The 25,691-nt window shown below is 43.3% G+C and overlaps 1 protein-coding gene and 1 long non-coding RNA gene across 2 annotated transcripts in view; one reads left to right on the top strand and one right to left on the bottom strand.

Moving 5' to 3' along the window:
- LOC121960586 overlaps positions 1–25,691 on the top strand; it is a 63,941-nt gene that overhangs the window by 6,055 nt on the left and 32,195 nt on the right. The gene's annotated exons all lie outside the window — the stretch shown is intronic.
- zeb1b (zinc finger E-box binding homeobox 1b) overlaps positions 1–25,691 on the bottom strand; it is a 66,715-nt gene that overhangs the window by 8,959 nt on the left and 32,065 nt on the right. Inside the window, exons 2-4 of the mRNA XM_042510368.1 lie at positions 8,596–8,751; positions 2,488–2,649; positions 549–751 (exon numbers count right to left, since the gene is read on the bottom strand). Coding sequence (XP_042366302.1) covers positions 549–751; positions 2,488–2,649; positions 8,596–8,751 — 521 coding nt within the window. The remainder of the gene's footprint in view (positions 1–548; positions 752–2,487; positions 2,650–8,595; positions 8,752–25,691) is intronic.

Raw genomic sequence — 25,691 nt, 5'->3', positions numbered from 1 at the left:
ACGTCCCGCTGAGTCCATTCAAACTTTCAAACCTTGTATAGAAAACAAAATGAATTGTCAAATATTCGTGTTGAAGTGCCAAATCTGATTCGACTGGTATAACAAAGCCCTAGATATATGTATTTTTTATTCTTACATCATGCTATCTTTTGGTCCTTTTAAACCAACATTTCTTATTTAAATTTACTCAGTTTTCTTATGGCTTTATAACAGACTTTTTAATAAACTTTTAAAGTTTTTTAACACTTACAGTTCCCTTCTGACAGTGTTCTTTGTAGCGTTCATTTAGAGTACGGCATTTTAACCCAAACCTAACCCTAACCTTTTATAGAAACAGAGCAGTATGTTCCTAAAAGAGGATTTGATGAAATCATCTAGATGCATTAAGTATCTCAGTTTCAAAAAGCTGCATCTTCTTGTAAAACTGAGAGCAGAGAATCTAAATTAAACAAAACAACATGATAATTGAATTAAGACATTTTCCAGTTAGACCAGTGAAGCTGTTTTATCAGCATCCAGTCCTGACCAGTTTGTCAGTCAGTTTTTACCTGATCCCGTCCGCCCTTATGGACTGTCATATGCCTCTCCAGCTGGGCGCGGTAGGCGAAGCTGTAGCTGCACTCGGGGCAGTTAAAGCTCTCCTCGGTCTTCTCGTGCCTGTACTTGATGTGCTCCTTCAGGGAGCTGTAACGCTTGTAGCCACGCGCGCAGTACGGGCAGGTGAGCAGCTGAGAGAAGGAATCAGGCGTTCCTGTGTGGAGGAAACAAAGAGGAGAGTGTTATAATGACATGTGACAGAGAGAGGGGGTGGGGGAAAGAGAGGGTTAAAAACATATGGTCAATGGGGAGGGCTCTTTGATGTTACACAAGCTCTGCCACAGTCACACTCCTCTGAGAGTTCACCAATCAGCGCGAGATCCTCCCCCACAGGTAAACAGCCCCCAGGTAACCAAATGGATAAAAGCTGATTAGTGATCCTCAGTAACGCCTTCCTGTGTTTTTAAAAATAGCATGCTGGGTCACCGGTGCAGGGCTGGAGTTTATTCCAGCTTTGTACTGACACAAAGCGCAGCGATTATAGCTTTCACATGTCTGAAATTCAATCATTTGATTGCCTATTGTGCTTTTCTGAACACCCACATATGTAAGAATAGCCTGCTCGGTAAACAACAGCCGCCTGCTGAGATCCAACAGAGGGTCTCAGTCGGCCGGCTCCCACACAGGTAAAGCATTACTTCGTTAACAGGTAATGTATTAAGTTCCCCTTTGGGACAGGTGAGGGCCTCTGGATGGGAATGCACACACATTATCGCCCAGGTAGCCGTGAGTCACAGCTCGCACAGACGTGACAAATTTACTCAGGTGTTGCTGTTTCTCTCCCTCTGGCGCCCAGCCCCCCCCCCCCCCCCCATGTGGCAGCAGGTAAAAGCCAAAAGCCCGAGAGCCATAAAAGGCCCCGGTGTGCTGCACTTAACAAATAGCCGTGTGTGTAATGATGTCGGAGAGTGGCGTTAATGGGGTGGAGTTAACACCTAAGGTGAGACAGGGAGCAGGTAGATCCATCCCCAGGGGGCGAGTAATTACCGGGTAGGTGCAGTAATAGTGTGAGAGCTCAGCGGCTGTGAGCTCTCGAGTGGAAATAGTGGTGTGTGTTCCAGTTTGTGTGTGTGGGACTCTACACTTTGCTTTTGTGCACTACTAATAGAGATGTGAATGACATTTAAAGCTATCAATGCACAAAGCATATAATAGTATATCAGGAAAGGGATGTTTAACCCTTTGAAATCTGAGCAAATTGTTTTGTTTTATTTTAGAAACATAGTAGGTAGGAAACATGCAACTTTACAAGACATGGCACAAAAATCATCAAAAATTGTAAAAAAAAAAAAACCCCAAAAAACCAAAAAAAAACAAAGAAAGAAAATTATGTGAAAATTAGACAAAAAAAATGTAAAAACCAAAAACAAACAAGAAAAGGACCAAAAAAAGCACCAAACTTATTATTTTATATATTATGTTTTTTCTTTTTACTTTAACATATTTTTTTATAAAAAATATTATAATTATAAATAGGTAAAAAGGTTTTTTGGACTTTTTTTTTTAAACTATTCCACAATAATCCCCTCCCCTTGTTTAAAAAGTTTTTTTTGCTAAACCTCTCACCAAATTGGTAATTTCCCTTTTCCCACATTTTCAAAAAGCCACAAGCAACAAAGAACAAATGACCCAAAAATGTGCAATAAATTAGTAAAAACTAGCAAAACCAAACAAACCCCAAAACAAAACAAAGAAAAAGAAAACAATCAAGGCAGACAAGACTCAAAAAATGCTTGAAAAATATAGTAAATATTTCTTTAATATGTACTATGATAATTTTCAATATTATCATTTAAAAAAAATCTCACCAACTTGCTGTGCATCCAGGTTTCAAAGGATTTTATAAAAATGATCTTGTAAAGAGCGTTTTTATGTTTTTTCTGTGTGTACCGTTTTCGTCATGGACGCTGGCGTCAGGGGTGCCCTGGCGTTGAGGCTCGTCCTCCGGGGCTTCTGGGTAGATGACAGCCGTGTCTCCTTGCTGGAGCATCTCCTCCACCAGGGCGTCTGTGCTCACATCATCTTCAGCGTCTGACACACAATCCTCCTTCACTGTGAAGACACAAACACACGCTGATTAAAGTCATGCCTGCAAAAAGGCATTATCGATTGGCCCGCTCTGCCAAGACGAACGTGTTTTTCTATCAATGTGGGCTGTGCATATGAAACCTTAACCTTTGTATATGAAATGTGATAATCCAATAATGTCACAGTGAGTGTCATTATAGCTGAACCGGATCTTACAGTCCAAGCCCTTGATCATGACATGTTCACCAGCCTGGAATGAGGCATGCGGCGCCAGAGAGGAAAAAAAAAAACAAACATCCTGAAAGCTGCTGTTCACAATAGGATGAGAAAACTAATTAGCATCAAAGGCCACATGCTACTGTATGAGCATCAAGCTCTTTGTAAGAACTGAATGACAACCCTCTATTTACAATGTTAGGTAAGGTACTTGCTGAGACTGATAATTAGGTGATGAATCTTGTCCTGATGTATTGCGGCGTGTAGATATCACGCAGGAGCGGATGCACGCACACATGCCGCGCTGGGCTCTCTGGAGAGGCTTGGCCTTCAGACTGTGCTTAATATCCCAGCAAATGAGAGCCTGCATGTGGGAGCCGCGCGCGTTCTTCTTCCACATCACATGAGCCTGGCTAGCTAGTCTAACGAGCACTAATTACCAAGCAGCGGCTTATAGGAAGTGTAACCTGAGGATGGAGTCGAGGATGCGAAAGCTTCCTTCCTTCTTCCCCATCTTTGCTCTCCCAGAGCTTCCTGAGGTGGATACCGGAACAAAGTATAGTGTGTCGGAGATTAAACCGAGCATTATTCCTCTATGGATATGTTAGTGCGCCTGTGTGTATCATTACAGGGAATAATTACAATGGTGAGCTATCAGCTAAAAGCAAAGTTAGGCTACTGTGGATGCTGTGCAAGTGTTTGCAGGGCAGATGTTTTATAGACTGATTTTATTCCTCCAGCTTAGAGGAGATTTGAGGATTGTGTTTTGTGAATTGTGTGTGTGTGTGTGTATGTGTGCTGAAAGACGGGGCCAGCTGTGTTCTCCTCGGAGATGGGAACAGGTGTAGTGCTTCATGACTCACCGACGCACAGTGAATACCAGTACTCTTACTGTGGCTTCCTGTGGTGCACCTTAACAAAGCCGTGAAACAATACAAGCACAGTCATTTGTTGCTAGGGTTATTAAAGACCATTCGCAGAAACCTCCCACCCTGTAAGAGAACCCCAGAGATGAGAGATAATACAGAGAAAGAGGCCGTGCTGGTGAACATGTGTGTGTATGTATAGCAGGAGCCAACAGCAGGTGCTGAGAAAGTGGAGTAGTGAAATTCTCATCATACAGTGGAGTGTCAGGGACACTTTAGGGGCTGCTAACCCCCACATATCACACAGCTTTTCTCTCATGACCAACAACACCCCCTCTCATGTTTGCTTCATTTTTTTTTTCATTTTAAAGAAGTAGTTTGACATTGTGGGAAATATTTGTCTCATATTAGTCACAGTCCTGCTGGCTGTTGACAAGACAGGCCAAGTCCACACTATGTGTTTATTTTAATATGGCAATTTAAAATGAAAACTATCTCCCGACACACAAGCAATTAAGTAATGTTTCAGAAACAATCTCCATCCATACTAAGACTCCTGTAAACACATATGAACATTAACATCTACTAGGCATGCAGTATATGTCCAAGTCATTGGACACAAGTCCACACCTTTGGGAGTTACAATTTACATTTACGAAAGGTGTGTAGGCCTTGCTGTATCGTTTTGGCTTGATACGTTGAGACTGATATGACCCATCAGGGAAGCAAACATGGGTGTTCTGACGACACCATTTCCACCCGTTCAGACTAAATTGCAGCCCACGAGTTTTTGAACTAAATTTGGGTCAGCAAGATTTTCATAGATCTCTTATTTAAGCGTTCCAAAATGCTGGAGCAGTGGGGACACTGGGCGTAAACGTAGCAATGGTTCAGTTTTCAAACGAAAAATGTATGAGTGTGGATGTAGCCACATAGTCAAACATTGCTGCGTGTGGAAAAGTGCTGATCTGACTGTTTAGCTCCCTTTCACTGCTCAAAGGCGGCATCCAACACCTCAACAAACCTCCAGGCTACTAAATGTTGAGAGTGTGTGAGAAGTAGAGTCCCAGTCGGGGGTCTGTGGTGCAAAGGTATGACAAGCGGTTGTTTTCACTTCTTGTCTGTGTGTGTGTGTGTGTGTGTGTGTGTGTGTGTGTGTGTGTGTGTGCGTGTGCTAGCGCGTGTGTGTGTGTGTCTGCTCTTTGTTAAGAACAGAGTGAGGCCAGAAGGGTTCACAGCCTGGCTGAGGCGGCTCTGTGTTATCAGGCTGCTCCCCTGACATGAAACATCACACAGGCCATTTATGTGCTGACGCAGGGATGTGAATGCACCACTGCACACGTAGAAATCAGTTCAGAAACCCCTGAATGAAGGCCCCCACGAGGTTGTAGCAGGACATAGTGTTGCAGCTCTGATTCAATTTTTTTTTCTTTATTTGTTTTACAGTGTAACCTAACTATAGTACATTTTAGAACAAAGTCACCAGGCCACCCACTCTGTCCTCTTTCCCTCACTTCATTCTCATCCTCCTCTGCCTGCATCTCTGCAACATGATACAACGGCATCCCATGATGCATTTCCTGCCCTGGCTGACCTTTGCCCCCACCGCTTCCTGTAGTTGTGCGTTCAGACCCATTCGTAGATTCTATCTTGGATGGGAGAGACATATCAAAGATAAGATTTTGCACAAACAGCTCAAATATTCCACAATCATTAGTAAAGATGCTTTATCTCCCTTTAGCAGGGGGTAAGTCAGAGAATGCATGCGAGGTATTTCCATATCTAGGATGATTTGCTTATTCTTGGCTTGGTGCTATCAAACATTTGTGTGTCGACTGGACAGCTCTCTAGAGATTCTCCTTTTCCTGTGCAGAGGGGTGGCTCAGTTTCAACATCACACAGTGACGTAAGACACGCAGGAATGTAGGTGTTGCTGTGTGTCCACTGTGATTCAGCTGGATTTCAACTCTTAGGAACACTAAATATAATCAATGCATGTCAGGCCAACAGTGAGGAAAAAGTAAGTGCCATTGGGCGTGAGAGCCCTGCAACTTCACTGCAGTACAGCACAAGAGCACCAAACACTCGACTAACAACCAGCTCATCTTCTTAGGCTATATTTCCATGCACTTAAGCCCATTCATTAAGTGCCATTGCAGCCTCACCATATCAAAGCTCTGCAGGTCCACCCTGCCTGTTCTCTGAGATGTAATCATGCTCTACAAGTCATCACATATAAAGGAGCAGCCCTCCCAGGTCAATGCTCTCTCTACCTTTTGATCCCCTGGAGTTAGTCAGCCTGTTCTTAGAGGAAAACAAGCTGCAGTTTACTGCACCGACACCGGACTGCTCCACCACTACATAATCATTTAGGAGTGAATGAGTAATGACAGCGAGCAGGGTGCCCATGATACCATATAATCAAGAGGAATGATTCAGGAGAAGAGAAACAGCGAGAGAGGACGGGAGTGTAAAAAAAAAAAAGAAAAGGAGGGGAGGCAAAGCTCTGTGAAACCACCTTTTGGTTTTGGAGCGCAGCAGTCTCAGGAGAAGGGGTGTCGAGGTTTTAATTTGAAGCAAACTGGGCGACGCTGAGGAGAAGATTAGTGGGTGGTGGTCACTTTTCAAGGCTGCACCAGAGACTCGTCTGTTCTCAGGAGTGAGAGCGACAGAGGGAGGGATGAAGGGATGAGAGAAGTGTGTTTGTTTAAAGGACTGCGGCTTTCCCCATGTTTCATCAGAGTGATCCACAGTGACAGCAAAGATGTTGCTTGATGTATGATATGAGGGCTATAGACAGTGAGAGAGCAAGACTGGGAGGTGTGTGTGTGTGTGTGTGTGTGTGTGCGCGCGCGTGCTCATGAGTGAAAGCAAAAGAAAATATGCCTGATCAGGCATAAGTGTGGAGTGCGGCCAGCTCACTGAGCTGTTTCAGTGTAACTCATGCTTTTGAAGTGTTTAATGTTCGCGAGCCCCAGCCAAAACCAATGACATTATTCTTCCTCCAACTTTCCCTTTATGCAAGGAGGTACAGCTGGAGAGCGCTGATGAAAATGACAGCATGGTCTGGGGAATAGGTGGCTACACCGTGCACAGGTTTAACCCTTTGAAACCTGAGAAAACTGGCTTCATTTGTTCCAAAAACATGGGAGGAAGGCAATGAGCAACTTAACAAGAAATGACGCCAAAAAATTAGCAAGAAATTTGTAAAAAGTCAAAAGAAAATTACCTGAAAATTTGCAAGAAAAGGAAAGTAGAAAAAAAACCCTAAGAAAATGACTCGAAAAAATATATACATTTTTTAAAAAAATATATAGAATTATAATAACCAGAAATATAGTTTCTGGACATTTTACCCTATTTTTATGATAATTTTCTAATCTTCTTTGATCTCTCTTTCTCTCGCTCTCTCCAATTTTTAAAATTCATTTTCAGGTTGTTTTCTTGTCACCATTTTATCACCTTTTTGCAATTTACTCATTGCCTTTTTTCCATCTTTCTGCAGAGAATTAAACCTATTTGCTCTGATTTCAGAGGTAAAATGCTGCTTGTGAAAGGCATCTGAAAGCAGCATGATAAAAGCTGATGTTGATCCAGGTTTCAGAGGGTGAATTTAGGTCCACTTATGTGTGCACATGCAACTGAAACCTCGCAACTGAAACTGACCAAGGTGAAACTCCTCAGAGAGGAATTTCTAAAAATCCCTCCCTAAACTGAAACTGATAGGTCGCTGAACGTTTTTGTGTGTGCTAATTTGACCTCTTACTAAATCACTCTCACACATCTCTCACCCATGAACAATTCAGCCAAAATCTGCACGGAGCAACACCCTAAAGTAAATATTTTTGTGGCTGAATATCTAATTACCTTTCATATGGGGCTGTCACAATGTTGCACATACTGTACTTGGCACAGCAGCTAACACACACACATATTTATAGGCACATGCAGTGTGAGGTCAGGAGAGCAGCGCAGAGGCCTTGGGCCCAGGTTGAAACACCAACATCCTTCAGCACCTGCAATTGTTGTTTTGGAGAGGGGGGTGGTGACGTCAGCCCTTCCTGTGGCAGTGAGCTGCCTCTGATGTCACTTCCACATGGTTTGAGGTAAAAAGAAGTTCACGGCAGCCCCTCCAATGCCCACCAGTGCCATAAAGCTCTCCATCGGCTCTTTGCTTGCGAGGTTATTTTCTCTGCTTGAAGGTCTCTCCCTCTGTTGGCATTGTCTTTGTTTAATATCATGCTTCCTGCCTTAGTTGAAAGCCCACCACGTGTAGTACCTGTTTCCTCGCACTCTGTGTTTCACAATGAGACAAAGCCGAGTGCTTAACTGTGCGCAGACGTCAGCGAGACATTTCTTAACTTAGCCCGTGTCAAGTCGGTTGAGGTCAAAATGAGACAGCGGCAGTCGAACAATTAATGTAACAATAGATATAAAGGCTGTGTAACACATTTGCATTTATGTGCTGGAGGCATATGAAATAATGCTGTTATTCTGAGCCCACAGGAATCACGTTCAAAGCCACCCTAACGATGGCAGGACTGAAAATATACATCTTAAGAAGTCAATTGTTCTCCTACAGAAAAATCAGACAGTGATTTGGAAGATGATAGTGAAATACCTCACGGTGCCGCGTCTCAATAAACTGGCACTTGTCTAAAGACAATTCTGGCAAACTCTGAATTAAGTGCTGTTATCCCCCACTGGCATAATTTAAAATAAGATTTTAAAGCAGAAAATAAGATTAAACGAACACTTGTGCTGAACTTTACCGCACTGCAGAAAAGTAGAACAGAACAGTAAAGAGATGGTGGGTAGCAAGTAGGAAGATGAGTATTTGCATGTGTGATAATAATAACGCGCCCAGCGAGCGAGCGTGCGGTCTCACCTCCGTCCCAGCAGCGCTCCCTGGGGTGCTCCTCGTCTGGCAGGGTGCTGTCGCAGTCGGCCCCGTCCGCCAGGCTGCCCTCCTCCTCCACAATGTGCAGCTTGTCCTCATCGTCTGAGTCTGAGCCGGCCTCCACCACATTATTGTAGTTAGTCACTGCGCAAGGAGACACGGAGGACAGAGGTTATAATGACTGCTAAGATTCTGTCTATCTGTTTTAATTAGTCTTTATAGGCGAGGGAGCGGGTTACACACATTGAGTCTTTTTATCCTTGATAAAGATAATGGGAGGTGTACTGTATGTGCTTCTTGATTATGAGCATTCAGTGTGAAAGGCCACAAGTCGGAGAGGTTAAATATATGTACTATGTCATTTAAATGTCAAAGCTATTAAAGAGATTGTTTGAAGGAGGAGGGGCAAAGGAGCTGGAAACACCAATTAAACAGACCACAGCCTAACTTTATATAGATGAGATGAAACTTAAAATGATCCCCATAGGAGAGGTGGGTTGTTAAAGCAGGAGAGAATAAAACAGCTTGGGCACTGACAACAGAGTGAATGGAGGGCTCTTAAGAGGAGACAGCCCAGGTGAAAAAGGTTAAAAAATATATATAATATAAGAGATACCACCATGACACTTCCCTAGTTGATTACTTACAGTAAGAAAATTATTTTCATATTGAGTTAAGTTATCTATACATATAAGTTATCTGAAATTTGATCTTCAAATATGCAAATGAGACACTCACTTCATAAATCAGAAAGTACTCTCAACAGTCATTGAAAAAAAAATCAAATTTCCCTATGTTTTGGAGAATAGAATGATGTATAAATCAAGCTATATATAAACTAATCCCTCTGTACAAACCTTCAGAATGTAGATGAGAATAAAATTGGAGTTTAAGTGCTACTGAAGTGGAGATTGTGGCTCAGAATATGAGAAAAAAATCATTTTGAGAAAACAGCTTTTAAAGATATGTATTGTCCCATACATTTTTAGCAAAAAGAACCAAACAACAAAAATCAATTTGTTGCCTTAATAGAGTCAAAGCTTGTTACACAACAACAAAAATCACTCCATTAATCAGAAACCAGTGTCAACAGCTATAAAACAATAAAAACAATTTTCACCATGTTTCTGGAAATAAAATGTTCTTTATATAAGGCTATAAACAATATACAAACAAATCTCTCTGTAAAAAGCCCTGATATATAGATAGGAATAAAACTGGAAAATTTGGGGGTATTTAAGTGCTATAGAAGTTTATATTTCTGGCTCGAAGTATGAGAAAAATCTCATTTTGAAAAAAAGAAAATGACAAAAGAAATAAGCTCATTTTCAAAAAAGATATCACCATGAAACTCCTCCAGTCTGTATTACAGGTTTTCTGAAATGTTATGTTTTAATATACAAATGAGGCATCATCTGATTAAATGTTCTTTTTGCCTGCATTTCCAGAACAGAAACCTGAACTAAAATCAACACCTAAATGTGTAATTTGAACATTTTCTCCTCTAATCTGAAAAAAGGCATGTTATGGAAGCAAAATAGCACATGTCTAAATTGGCTGGTGCATGAAAGAAACCATGTTTTCACCTGAGGTGTTTCACCTTAAAAATACTGCAGCTGATGGTTTGGATGACTCCATGTAGTAAAAGTATGCAAATGAAGATTTGAGAAAAGCTATGAATCCACAGTGAAAAGAATCTGGGGAACAACAGGCTCGGTGTTGCAGAGAAAGAGAAAATTCACACTTTGAAACTTGCAGACACACATACAGTCCCAGCGTGTGAGATCATTAGATTGCAGGGCTGAAGTGGTGTGTGTGCTGTGTGGGAGTCAGTGTGACCTGGTCGGTTGTGTTATGGGCTGAAGGAGCCAGGAGACACAGAGACAGCCAGCCTACAGAGAGGGTTATTACGGGGAGTAAATTTTCCTGACCGACTGTCTGCCTCAGATGTGTGTGAGTGCATGAGTGTGTGTTCCTGTGTCGTCTTTTCATTTCCACCCAGTTCCTCCATCTCTCAATTCCACCTGTGTTACTTCCACCCACTCTCCTTCCATTTCTCTCTCCTCCTCCCCCCTCCATCCCTCTGTTCCACTGAGAGAGCTACAGATCCTCTTGGAGGCCAAATCAATTCTCCAGTGAGAGCAGCCCAGTCAGCAGAGGGCCCGGGCTGCAGCACTGAAACTACCTCTCCAGCTACTTTATCTCACATCATACACACTGCGCACTGAGCCTGCACGTACACACACACCACCTGCATTCACTCGCTGAATATGCACTGCCAGTACAAAGCACCTGAACATTTTTTTTTCCCTCTCTATCTTCACTCACCCCCCAACCCCACTCGCCCACCTCTTTCTGAAGTGGCTGCTAATGTTTTTTGTCGAGAGGAGGCGTATCTGGGAGAATCACGATCCTCCGTTTCAATCAATGAGAATTGTTTTGGTGAGGTCTCTCTGCATTGTGCAGGTCATTACAACCGGTTGGTATTCAGACAAACTCGGCAGACGTGCAAAGGTTCAGGCTGAGGGGGAGGCGGGAGGGGAAGGAGGCGTGGGGGAGGAGGGATGGAAGGTGGTGGTGGAGGAGGAGGAGGGAGAAGCAGTGTTATTTGGCGAGTCGTTTGCGGGGTCAACACCGCTGTGCCGCAGCTGCGAAATCCTATCGGGTTCATCAGGAGAGCTATTTCATTCTCAACCTTGTCCCTCTCTTCATACTCCTCCTCATATCATTTTTTTTCTTTAATATAATGTGACCACCACCATATTGTAGTTTTCAAAAGGTACATTTAGGGGCGTCGCACATCTTTTGTACTTGAATTGCTATCCAGGTCAGCCGATGGGACAATTAAAGCCACAAAGCTGGGATCCCATTCAAATAAACTGGTAATTAATTGAATTTATAACGCATTGTGAGACTGTATAAACCAGTCTGTGCGTGTTCCTCTCTCCCCTCTCCCTTGTCTGCCTTACACCACCGCTCTCTCCCTATCCATACCTCTCCTTTCTGTCAGAGAGACTCTGCCAGGTGATGTATTGTCCGTCCGGCGGCCCAAACAGGGTGCAACACTTCATTCTGAAACAGAAGGAGCTTTAGGACGAGTCTGAGAGGCTGTTTAGGGCCACAGCCACTCAGGTGTGGAGCTGAGGTCAGCGATTACAAAGGCAACACTCTCCGCCGGCAGTGTCAAGAGAAAATGATCAAATATAAAGCTGTAGAGAGAAAATCAATGTGCTGGTGTGTGCCGACGGGAGGTGGCAACGGCCACCGGGACAATAAAAGTAGGAGCTGCAAAGTACAGCAAAAGGGGGTGAGAAAGAGTAAAGGATGGCGAGTGGTGGTGGTGTGGAGGGGGGATGAGCAGAGATGGTCTTCCTGTGCCAAATGGTTGGCGGTGTTGAAACAAAAATGCGTGTTCCAACAGGAGATGTAACACCTAGCATCAACAAAGGCTGCAGTCCCTTCTGGCTGACCGGCTGAGCGTTTGGACAGCTGGCCTCATTAGCGCTAACATGCTAGCACACAACAGGAGGACTACTCCTACGCAGCTGAGAGAGAAAGCATTGGTAGGTGGAGGAGGTGAAGAGCTTACTTCAGAAAGTTTGCTTTCCTCCATAGGTTGCAGTGTGATGAACACCTGAGAAAATAATTGCCTGTAACCATGGCTTTGGCTTTAAGTTAGTCCGTAACCCCTTGACAAAGATCACACCTTTACAATATCCTCCCACACACACACACATACTCTCTGGATCTTGGTAGTAGGACACAATCAATTCAAGCCAAATAGCTTCGACATCTGTTGTTACAGTTATCTGCACTTTGTTTTAAAGGGACATTTCACCCCGAAAACAAAAATACACATATTTCCTCTTACCTGTAGTGCTATTTTTCAGTCTAGATAGTTTTAGCATGGGTTACTGAGTGTTGGAGATATCTACTGTAGAGATGTCTGCCTTCTCTCCAATGTGATAGAACTAGATGGCACTCGGCTTGTGGTGCTCAGAAAAATACATTTGAAAAACTCAACAGCAATATCTGAAATCATGACCCGGTTACTCAAGATAATCCACAAATCTTGTTGTGAGCAGCTTCATTTTTCCAAATGAATTTTCTACTGAACTACATCTGCAACCGTACCAGCGTGCAGAAGATGGCACGCATCTAGCTATGATCAAGAGACTCATACTCCCAACAGCCCGAGATGTAAACATGAATGGTGTCTGCTCAGCCGAGCTGTAACATTAGCTCAGTGGTGCTAGGTGAGCTAGCAGTAAATGTACACTTCCTCCTGCACTGTGATACGGTTGGTGGGTGTAGTTCAGTGAAAAGAAAAGCGTTCCTGCATTAAACTATTCAAGGTTCAAGGTTAATTGTATTGTCATTCTGTACATGTTGACACATAAAAAGAATGAAACAAGTGACACAGGTCCAGCAGTTGACTATAAAGTGACTGAACTAAAAACCTTAACCTGAGATTTATATCTAAATAACTTTTTTAAAAAAGTTCTATAAATTAGACAAAAAGGTCTGTGGATTATCCAGTACATTCTCATCCCATCTCATAAAATACAGCCACTTTGTCAGTGGAACTACATGTCAAAATGTGACGCGCTAGTTACCCTGCTGCGTGAGTTTTGGATGCTCAAGAGGGGCATGTCAGTTTACACTTGATACATGCATTATGATTTGTTTTTCCACAAAATGTACAGTTTCTGCTTACATGCATGTAGTTTCTTTTTTAAAATAATGCTGCAATGTATGTTAAAGCAAAAGCATGTAGTAAGGTGTAGAAAAAAAACATCATGGTTAGCTTAAAAAAATACATTTGTTACTAATGTCATGTGACATGTGTCACTACCATAACATGCTACATAAACTAGCACACTATGTTGGTATTGAAATTACTCCACATACTTTTGGTTTCACACTGGAAATGAAAAATCGTGAACTGTCCCTTAAAGCCGTGCCTTTACCTTGGAAGACCTAATGCATGCTGGTCTTTATCCTAACTGTTATTGATGGTAGCAAAAAAGCTGACGTGAAATGAAAGCCTCTCAGTATGTTATTTACTCATCACCTACACCTCTGCAACACGCTACAGATGCATACTGTTGCTGGAATGCCCCTGCAACACCTCAGTAAATGACTGAGGCCAAAGCTGCTTGAATTTCTCCACCTTCACCATCACTCGTCACCCCCCCCCCCCCCCCCACACAAAGTTCCCAGAGACTATTGAAAGACAGTGCCAGACAGTCCATGTCAGCCACACTTAAATATGCCTGCTGAAGAGAGGGCTGTGTTGTTATGACACCTGCCAGGCTGTATCAATTACTGGCAAAGGAATGGATGACTGGGTGGGTTACTCCCAAAACAGACCCAGCGTTACCCTGTTGCAGTGGATCACCTTGGCGGAGTGATCTGTCAGCACAGAAGATCAAGCGCCATGTGTCCCTTGATTCTGTCTTGTAATTATGTCAACTTGCTGGCACTTACTTCATGCTATTTGATTCTCTCCTGATTGATGAATAAGAGACATTAAAATCACTGTGGAGTCGTATTTGTACAACAGCAGATGGCTTTGTTTGTGCTTTGGTACACCGAGGAGTGCCAGATACGAATGGCAGTATCTCTGTGGGAGTGAGCTATCTCTGCGCTTTGAGGCCCTCAAGGTGTGAGTGACTGGCTTAATAACGGAGCTTTAGATGAGGACACAGAGAAACATATATAGCCTGTGAACAAACACATTACCGACTGAAGTAAGTGTTATCTTGATTCATTACCTATAAGGACATCTGTAAACCTATACAGGTCGACGGCCTCATACCAGAATGTGTAGGAGGTATGTCTGGAATGTCCAACCAAAACACTTTTCCCCGTCTTAAAGAGGCAGATCAAAGGGAGCGCTCTCTCCCTGCTACTAATTTCAGCCGATTGTCTGACACATATTCTGAGGTCTGCTGTTGTTCTGCTTGTGATTAGACGTATTGACTCATCACAAGCAGCAGCCACCATTTGTCTGCCCTTCTACCTCTCTTCTGTCTCTATATTTAGCCTTGATACTGGCTCCCCTCATTGAGGTACGCCACTTATCTCATTCGGAGCTCAGGGCCAGGCAGGCAGCGGTGAAACTACCACAGGCATCCTCAAAGAGCACAGACCTCTGTCGTCACAGAGTCTGCCCTTGCGGCTCCGCAATGGCATTTTCTCAGGGAAGCCAACCACTACAAAAAAACCCAGCTCGAACCAAAGTAAAACAAAGCCGTGCCATTCAAAACCTCAAGTATGCCGTCTCAAGGTGAGGTGCCTCATTCAGCACTGAGGTAAACGCTGCTGGTTTTGTTAAAACAACAGCCTTCCTCCCACAGAGTCAGGAAGGTCAACTCAAGTGCCTAAAACAAAACAAAAGAATTGGGGATTTTTTTTTCTTAGCTGGGTTGTTCACAGGCTGCTTCAAACTTGTGAGGCCATTCATGTCAGGCAAAAGCTGTTTTATTATTAGATATAACTGTGGATACGTAGCAGTGTCCTTTCACACACTCAGTTAGCTGGAGAGGGCACTAGGGGTCCCAAGAGACTGTGTCCTAGCAGCTAATGCCAAGTCTCTGCACCACAAGTATCTGCCAACCAAACCAGAGCAGGTCAGTCACATCTAGTCACATCCTGAGCAGTCTCTCCATAGATACACAGCACAACATTCAGCTCCCAAAACTCCCGAAACAACATCAAATGACTCTTACTCATTGTTCTAAGTCAGGCTGGGAGGACAAAAAGCAGAAGTATTGGTGTGGACCTGTGGTAAAAATAGCACCAAGCAGTCCTGAGAATTAGTCACTTTTTATGCTGTTCTGCCATAATTACAAGAAACGTCAAATGTTCAACATAATCCATGGCCACAAAAAGGGACTCTGTGGCCACCAAATACCCCCTGTAGGAGACCCCCTGTGGTCACTAATAATTTTTAGGTCTTTCTTGAGAACGAGACTGCGTGTGAGATTACCTGTCTACATGAAGGTAAAAAAATAAATAAAAACATACTGCAAGCCTTTGCAAAAGCAACAGTTCCACAGACATCTTGGATCATTCACGTAGTAGTTGCTAGCTAGTCATGGATATGTTGGGATTATTAAAGTATGGGTTTACTTTGGGACTGTTTACACGGCAATGGTTCTTACATGAAAGATTAAACTTTTGTTGTGGTTTGGCCTTTCGTTCACACGACAATGGCATTTTGAGGGCCTGAAAACCCAAATCTGGCAGTACACGGATCCTGTGAGAACAGTGACATCACAGCTGCTCTTTGTGCATGCACGTGGTGTTCTTCTGTGATGTGCTATTAGAAAGTTTTTTTTTTTTTTTTTTACAAAATAGATGAGTGCAGGTCAAGAAAGCAAACATTACACATTTTTGTTTCTGTGACCTTAAAAGCCATGTGCCAACGAGCCCCGGTCTTTTCTTTGGAGACCAAATCTAGAGGCTTTGTGGCCTATAAGCTCAGGAATATAGTGTTTATTCCCGTGTTTCATCCACAGCATCAGTTATTCAAGTAGGCAAATAACAACACACAGCTAACACAGATAGCCGGTTGAGATGATTTCATCAGAGCACTTGAACAACCTGTGGAGCACAGCCCTTCATAGGAATCATTTCAGAGGTGAGCTAGAAGACAATGGGCTCTTGTCTTCTTAATGACGCTGATCAAGGTTTTAGCACGTGAGCTTAATGGGCCTCCGCGGGTCACTCATCTCCCATCTGATGAGCACTTTCCATGATAACACTAATGCTAATGGAGCCTATTGTTCCCTTAATCTGCATGATGACACTTGGAGGTGTAAAGGAAGTCAGCGCTTGTTAATGAGTGTTAGGAAAAGCAAAAGAGACTTAACTGCACCTCAGAGATGGTGGAATGCTTTTCAAACAAGAAAATGACTAAAGCTTGTCTATTATGTGTTTTGCTTATTAGGCCTTGTGATTTTATTACTCAGGGTTAGTTATAATAGTGCTGCTGTACCTCAGTGACACCTAGATAATAGACTGCATTTCTACTGAGGGGAAGTCACAGGCTGTTCTGGGCAGGCGATGGTATTTCTCTCCAGGGCTAATGAGCATGGTGATGAGCCACACACATTCTGTTACACTGGGCGTCCTCGGAGAGTTGTTGCATCTGGCTCCTCTCAGCTCTTCTAAATAAGGCCGGTGGGCTGGTAGAGACCGGAGGGTGTGATCACACCACACACATACACAATCCACAGCAATGCCCAGTCCACCAAGTTTACACTTGTCTCCCAACTCCTGTTTATGTTGGAGGTGAGACAGCCCCTTCAACGGTAATAACAGCGGTACACCTAAGTGAGAGTGAAAAGTGTGTGTGTGTGTGTGTGTTCTGCAGTGGTGGAATGTAATTGAGTATATTTACTCAAGAACTGCACTCAAGTACACATTTCAGGCTCTTTTTTGTACTTGAGTATTTCCATTTTATGTCACTTTCTATGTCTACTCCACTACATCTCTGAGGCAAATATTGTACTTTTTACTCCACTACATTTATTTACTTGTTACTTTTCAAATTAAGACATTTGTTTGTTTGTTTTGGGTTCAGATATCTGGTTTTGTTGCAAGAAACATGGCAATTAAATGTCCCTATCTCATAAAAATGCCTGGTTTTGTCACCAAAAAATGTTTTGGTCTTCTTTTAATGTCCCGACGTTTCATTGAAAATACCTGATTTTATTGCAAGAAAAAAATCTGCTAAATGTCCCGTCTCATTGAAAATACAAACACTCAGTTTTGTTAAGAACTTTTACTTTTTTATAATTAAAATACATTTTGCTGATCATATACTTACATACTTTTACTCTAGTAAGGTTTTTGGGTGATGGACAGTACTTTTACAGCATGGTATTGGTACATTTACTTTATCTATGTAGAATCTGAGTGCTTCCTCCACCACTGCTGTTTTGTATCTTAAGCCGTTAAAAGGCATGCTTGGCATGCAGAGGGCTTTCAGTCATTAAGGCTGGTCACCTGATCTTGGCTGCATATCCATTAAAAAAACTTCTTAAAACTGACTACAAAACATCCAAAAACACATGCACCTAAACCCTACCCACTTACAGTATCTGTGCACCATCCCTCTCTCCCTCCCTTCATCACAGGCCTGCTTCAGTTCTCTAACACTCAGCAGGTCTGTGGTGAGAGAATGCCCACCCAGTCAACCAGTCCAGCCCCACACTGTACGAGCAGGTGACTGAGAAAGCAGCGATGTAGAAGGTGTGTGAGAGGTGGGTGAGCAAGGGGGAGAAATAAAGAGAGGCGGCGAGAGGAAACACCTGCTCTAGATTCTGGTAAACCCAGAAAAAGTTACACGCATGCTTCCTCTCGCTCTCTCTTTAACCTCTCTGCTACTTTTTATACTTTTTACGGTTGATCTGTCACTCTTTTCTCCCCTTTGTCTCACTCACTGCTTTTAGGAGGGACTGTTCATTACTAAAATAATAAACAATAACATTTCCCCACATGCTTATATTAATGGGATGCCTTCATCTTCGACATCTGTCACTATAAACTACACTTCGTTGCAGTTGAAGAGAAGGAAGTGCCTTTGTGCAGTGGTTTAAATCATTTTAAGCAATTCCTTCGGTGTAAGACCAAGATAATGAGAAAAACTTAAATCCTTAAGTAACCTAAACTTATGCTCTTTTTAAAAACTAGTCTTACTAGTTTTAATGTAATTTTCTTGTACTTTTTACTTATTTCTTGCTAATGTTTGTGTCATTTCCTCTTTTTTTGCTCATTGCTTTATTCCCATGTTTTTGGAAGAAACCAAGTCAGTTTGCTCAGGTTTCAAAGGGTTAAGGTGAAGGAGGGGTCATGCGTTTTTGCCCAGTCACTAAGGGAGGCTCACGGAAAAATGCATGTGGCTCTGGGGAGGGTCAAGACTAAAAAAATAAAAATAAGCAGCACCCCAGCCACCCCCCTCCTCTGATAAATAATAACAAACAGTCCCTTAGTCATGAGGCCTATATAGCAAGTAATACAAACTATATCACCTGATCTTGACTGGTATTTGGCATGATATCGCTCACACATGACTGCACTGGAAATGACCTCAAACAGAGAAACAACACCAAAAGAGCAAACACAAATATTTAGCCGACACAGGAAAGCATCAGCACACACCTGGCCAACAGTTGTTTCCTCTCTGTTAGTGGCTGTTTCAAGTTAAGTGCAAAGCCTCAGTAATACCAGGCAGACAAGCAAACACAAACCTGGCTAATGTTGCATTAGCCTCCGTCAAACCTCATTGGGGTGTCGCGAGCAACATGAAATGTCCCTGTCACCTCTGCTGTCAGGCTCCATTCAGGCTGCAGTTACAGACTGATGGGTTGTGAAAGCTGCGCACTGGTATAATGGTCTTCTTCCTCTTTGATTTTGCCAGTTTGTGTCTCGGGCTGACATTTTGAGTGGAGGCTCTGAGAGGATATTATTAGAGCAACTGCCTAAAGGTATTCAGCCCGTTTAAATGTAGTCAGTTACATCAGTAGCATCAAACTTCATTACATAGCTTGCTTCCTTTTTCTCCAGCCACTTGAGTGCTAATGACAGCAACATGACTGGGCTGGCAGATACCGTCTGAGCCCACATGTGTTAAAATCATCCACTGGTGCATCAAGGCCGGACAATAGGCAGATGTAGTCGGGGGTGTGAAAATCATTTGTCAGGTGGCGGGCCAAACTGTTGAGCCTGTTATGTGTTGTCAGACAACAGAATCCAATTTCACAGCTTGATCCAACTCTGTCATAGATACACACGGGTCAGCCTGCCAAGCTATGGCTAACACGCTACCAATGCTACCAGTCTTTGCTTCCAGTCTCTTACTGTACAGGAGCATGCTTTCCCTCAGTTACATGTAGAGACTATAAATACTACTCATTCGTACATTATTTATTAGCACAACACACAACATAAGTACAACAAACATCTATTACATTCATTAATTATATATAAATGCTTTACATAATTTTAGTTTCCACATTGTAGTATTGTGGCCAAACCAGTGGCTGGTCTGTCTGACTGTCTGGGGCACCAGACGGGCACCAAAAACTGCTAACTAAAATTCCCCTAATTCAATGGCAAACACATTTGCTCTCCTGTTGATTCTTCACAATAAAAGTCATGGGGGTATAGAGTATATGCACTTTTCAGACTAATAACTACACAATAGAAACCCAGAAAATGTTGAGAAAATTAACATTCTCACACCTATTTTGAAGAAATGGCAATAGAAATCTGCGTGGCACGACTTACAGAGCCAATGACACAGGCCCACTAGTCCTCCTCGTTTATCAGTGAGTGATCATCACAGTCTTGCTAGAGCATTTATTGGTATGGGAGAGTGAGATTTAGATCAAGAAATACGAAAACACAAAAGCCATCTTGGGCGCAGTATGACAAAAAGAAAAAAAGACGATGCTAAAAATTGCAAATGTTATTGTTTATTCACTATTTCTTGTTGGGTCTTGCTTTTGTTGCCATAAGCACATGTAGCGTCATCCCACCATATGCTTATATTGACATCATAGGAGCAGCATCCTGGTACGTAAATAGAAGACAGAAGGATACTTAGAGCGTAATATGTAGACACAGGAGTTCTCTGCAAAGCTTCAATATGTGACAACTTAGGATGAGAATGTGTTGGATAATATTATATTTTGGAGCGAGGGGGGGGGTTGCCGAGGGAGTTGAGTGAGTTAGGTCCGGCACTGGGCCTAACAGCTGAGCTGGGCCATGTTGAGGTGTGTGTTTAAATATATGCAATGAGCAATAACCGTGTTATCCAACCTGCAGGTCTATATTAGGTTAGTGTAGCACAGGGCTGTTGCATTTTAGGAGCAGGTGACTGGACATTCCTGCCTGTATTAGGCTTGACAGTTGACTGTGGGGGAGTGCAGAGCAGGGAGAATTACACCAGCCTATGAAGAGGGAGGGAGATACAAACTATTCTCCAACTGGAACATCTCATTAAATCTCGCTTACCTGTAAGTATACCCTACTGCGCAGATTCATCACTGGCATCAGTAAATTTAAACTCAGTTCATTAAGGAGACTGAACGTCGCCGTCATCAACACTGTCACATATTTACACTCGTCAGTTCTTCACTCTAGTCGAAACTGTGTTTGTTATGTAGATTAATACAAAGATTGCCAGTCAGCAGCGTGAGATACAAACACAAAAGAGGGCAGAAGAGGTAAACGGAGGGAACGCTGGCAAGGTGGGAGGAGAGGAACTGCTAATGGCTTAAAAAGACAAAGCTGGCCTGTCACATACGATGCTCATCTGAACTGATGGCTGCCCCAGGGAGGGAGTGTCACAAACTGTCAGAGAGACTGAGAGAGAGAAAGACGGAGGGAACACAGCGGAGAGGCGGAGGCTGGGGAAAGGAGACATAAAAGGTTGAAACGAGGGTGGCTGCTCAAAGAGGAAAATCAAGTGAATAATAAAATGAAGGCAAGAGACAACAAGGAGGTGACAGCAGAAATAAAAAGATAAGAACTAAAAGCGTGAGGGACGATATTTCAGTTGGTGTGGCTGCCTGCGCCGCAGTAAAGGTCAGTCGTTGACACTGTGGCTCTGCCTGACAGATGTCCCAGTGAGGGGACAGGCCGTGGGGCAACAAGCACTGAATGCACACACACACACACACACACACGCACACACACACACACATTCACAGACAGGTGGAAGTGCAGAAATAACCCACAAGTGCCTTTTTGTTTATTAGTTCCATCTAATTTTACAACCGCTCACCATTTATAGCAATCAGGAGGTCAGCACACCTCAGTGAAGCCTTGGCCAAGATCCATGTTGACAACCTACTGTGGCTTCACTAATTCTGACACTAACACGCAAAACTGCAGCGCGAGCGCTTCCTTTTTGTCGAAAAATCCTCCTCTTTGTGGCATTTTGACAACAGCTGACCACTCTCTCATTTCTCCAGAATGTCAACTCTGTCACAAGACACCCGAGGCCAAGCGTCCTGGACAACCCCTGACACACACACATAATCAAACACACTGCCTTGGGGCTATTGCTCAGTTGTCACAGTGGTTTTTTGTTATTCATGTGAAGCAGGGAGAGAAAGGGGTTAACGCCGTAAACTTACATCCACAAAAGCTCTTTTGTCACCTCAAGCCCCCCTCCTCCGCCTGACGTCCTTTCCTTTCACCCCGGGCAAAGTGGCTTTCCCCCGTGTGATCAGGAAGGGTTAGCCCCTTTCTCCCCACAACACAAGCCTCCAGGGCGTCTACAGCTGGAGTGCAGTCAACCAGTACCGTTCACACCATTACCCTGCTGTTAAATGACCATGAGGGTGGACTACAGGCGGCCTGTTGGACGGACGGCCATGTTAATCTGTCTTGCTAAACCAGGCGAGAAACAAAGGGTGCATGTATGTGTTACAAGACCTCACCTATACCCCTTTCCTATAAAAAATACCCCATGATGAGCCAGATCCTTCAAAATAGAAGCACCATGGGTTTCACTTTGATTTATTTAATTATAAAAATACTTTACTTAACTTAACTATGACAGTACTTTATTTAACTTTATACTTTACCTTATTTAACATTAGAACACTATTTCATTAAACTTTATTATAACAATAGTTTTTGTATGGTAGTAGCTACTTTATTCATTTAATAATTTAGAATTTTAGAATTTTACAGTAGTTTAGAGGAGATTTCAAAGCATCCAGATATATATTGTGTATTGTGATATATGCTAAAAATATCACAATGATATTATTTTAAAGCCATATTGCCCAGCCCTAGTGTGTGGGTTATTTTGGTGTTTCATGTTTGACATCACAGACAGACCGCAGAACAGGTAGCATGGACAGAGGTCTGTAAAAACGTAACAGTGGTTACTTCTCTTTTTTTAGGGCTTCTCTTTTGGTGCTGCTTAGGTGGAGACCGGCAGTAATTAGTGGTGGTGCGTCATTGCATCTTGCTGGTCTGGAGCTGAAATTAGCACGTTCACTCGGATGTTGTGTTTCCATCAATGTCCATCCAAGCTGGAGTCGATAAATACCCATGACTACTGCAGAGTCATTTGACCCGGGGGTGTGTGTCAATTGTATTTACTTTCCCATTGCATTAAAAAGCCAGACGACAGTAGGTGTTGGCGCTTTTTTTTGTGTGCAGTAGAATTGAGGCTCTAGAGTGTGTATAAGAAGGTCAGATTAGTCCACTGTGTCCCTCTCCCATCTCCTCCCTTCACTACTTGCAATGACTAACACGTAAACTATGATTTGTAGAACAGGGGCGGACAGATGAAAAATCACAGGCAGAGCAAGCGGGGCTGTTGTTAATGCACCTTCTCAATGCGGCGCTGATTGGTGAAATGGCTGAGGCAGCAGGTAAACGCGGTCCGTCGTGTATTGATGTATTGATGGGGCCCTCTTTTGTCCATTACACCCAGAGGTGCTGGGATGGTGCGTGGGCGTGTGTCTGGTTGCCACCGGCCCGGGAGACCATTAGTTCGCTGTGTCAGAATTCGAAGGGGAGTATCGACAGTCCAGCTGGGGCGATCGATAGACGCAGATCTCTCACTCCCCTCTGCCATCTATGGTAATGGGCCTACAGTGAGTCAAACACTGCTGCTGTGGGACTCTTGTGTACTCTGTTATATCACCTCGCTTAGTGTATCCCTGCGCTGTAAACAGCAGAAAAATGAACTGTTGCTTTTGAGCGTGAAAGGGGAACACAAGTGAGTCAGCCAGACTCCAAAGCTGAATTGATTGATTGTGTGAAAATAGTTCGGACTAATACAACTGCCAACCAAATACTGCGGCTACTTTCTGACCGTATGCAGTTACATACATCTGTCTTGTCCTCCATTCAGCTTAGTCATGTTCTTTTCTGCTCCTCCCTGAGGCTGAAAGATGGAGGCCAGACCAGGGTTTTTTCGTACGCGACAGCCAACAGGGTGGGACCTCGATTACCCAAGCACGCTGCAATCATTGGACCGGGCTCTCGGGACTATCCCATGTGATGTCACCCTCACTGTGAAGTCATTCGGCAGGGAACAGCCAGATGTTTTCAGGGATAGAGCCTCCTCGATTTTTCAAGTATCCCCAAGTAGAAACACTTCAAACATGTTTCTGATAACAGTTTTGTCCTAAGAGCAAAATCTACAAAGGGAATGGCCATCTATTTTCTGGTAAACAAGTGACTCGTGCTTGTGATCCTTTTTTTTTTTTTTTATGTATTACATAACACTACTCCACGTGGGAAAGTATCCCTTTTGGTTGTCTTTTTCCAGGAAGAAACTACCAATGACCTCTGTGGCTGTTCAAAGCCAACATTGAAGTGCCAAAAATTGCATTTCATCAAATGGCCACTTGAGGCTGGCTCCAAAAGTGACTCAGTCCCCAAAGATCTCCATGTTAAAATGCCCAACTTTACAGCAGAAATAATTACCTTTACAGCCTGGAACAAAAACCTGTTTGGGTCTCTTTGGCTAATTTTTCCATTCATAAGTTTATTAAGGCTTTAAGTTGTACATAATTTGGGGCATAGGCACTTGGTGTGACACGGGGATGCCATTTGTTGACAAGTTGCAACCACAGCAACAACACTGGTTAGATAACATAGCCATAGCTACTTCAGTGTGTTTTCAGTTCATTTAAGTTAATTGTAAAATTTTGGTTTTTCAGCCTGTTGTCATGAACAAAAATTAGCATTATCATGGTTAATCATAGGCCTAGCTGTAAATGCACTGTGCTAACTAAGCTAGCAGCCAGCATTAAGCTTAAAAAAAAAAACCAATATGGCAACAGTCAAAATGCAAAACGCCAGGCTTCAGAACGGGAGTCCAAAATCCAATGAGTGACTTGATCAAGAGTACAAAGAGTTTCAGCAGCTCTGTAACGCTAATCCCTTTTTTTGTTCAGCAAACATTAGTGCTGATACAACCAGTTCCATTACTGCTGCATCCAAATAACAACTCATCCCGCTGAAAAATGACACTAACACTGAACTGCACTTCCAGACACTTGAGGCCGGTTTTACAGCCTGGTGCAAAAACAGTTTTGGTCTCTAAAGCTTATTTCCCTGTTCATAATAACTGAACAGGGGTTGAATTTTTATATAACTCACCAAAAAATGTTATTAAGGCTTAAAGTTACACATAATTAAGGGCGTGACCATTTTTAGTAGCGTGGTGTCTTCCAGGTTTCACCACAGTCTATGAATCAGATCCACCCCTGACTCCTCCACAGCTCCACCCTCTGGTCCTAATATGGTCACTTCTGGCTCCAGAAAACCAAGATGGCGACGGCAAAATGCCAAACTCAAGGCTCAAAACCGAAGTCCACAAACCAAAGTGGGTGACACCACAGTGGCTACGTCCATTATTTTTTATACAGTTTATGGGTGGGACACTATGAGAGCTAAAACAGTTTTGGGGAAAACCAGCATAGATAGTAGAGGAGCATGCTCTTTGTTTCCCTGTCACTACGGTGGCTGAACTGGGTCAAACAGGGCTGTGTTTTACCCCTGTGGCTCAGGGGGAATTCCACTGGGCCGTGCGTGACCCTGAACACTGGCCTTCCTGTTCAACTGTGGTGATGTGCTCTGTAGCCCAGAGGAAGAGGAAAGAAAGACAGATCTGTCCAAAGACTGGCTCTTCTTGTCACACCACCAACATGAGTGTGACTTGTGTTGCTGGTTGTGTTGGAGCTCACTGTGTGTGTGTGTGTGTGTGTGTGTGTGTGTGAGTGTGCGCGTGCAGCTGTTGTCAGACAGATCAGTGATAACACTCTGGCTTTTAATAAACTCAGCAGGAGTGTGTATGCGTTAGTGTCTTGGTGTGTGCGCGCAGCTCGCTGAAAGGTCCTGGGCGTGTGATTGATAGGAGCTTTAGCACAGTAAACACATGCGCGCACACATTTACACACATACAGCGGCGGTGGGTGGAGAGAGGGGTGGTCATATGCAGCAATGCTCAGCTAACATTATTCATCCTGTGTTCATCTGTGTGAGCTGAGCCCACCGTTCCCCATATTGATGAGCCGAGGTGTGTGTGTGTG

The sequence above is a fragment of the Plectropomus leopardus genome, chromosome 21, assembly GCF_008729295.1.
Source record: "Plectropomus leopardus isolate mb chromosome 21, YSFRI_Pleo_2.0, whole genome shotgun sequence".
Lineage (NCBI taxonomy): Eukaryota > Metazoa > Chordata > Actinopteri > Perciformes > Serranidae > Plectropomus > Plectropomus leopardus.
This window is presented reverse-complemented; position numbering and strand designations above follow the sequence as displayed.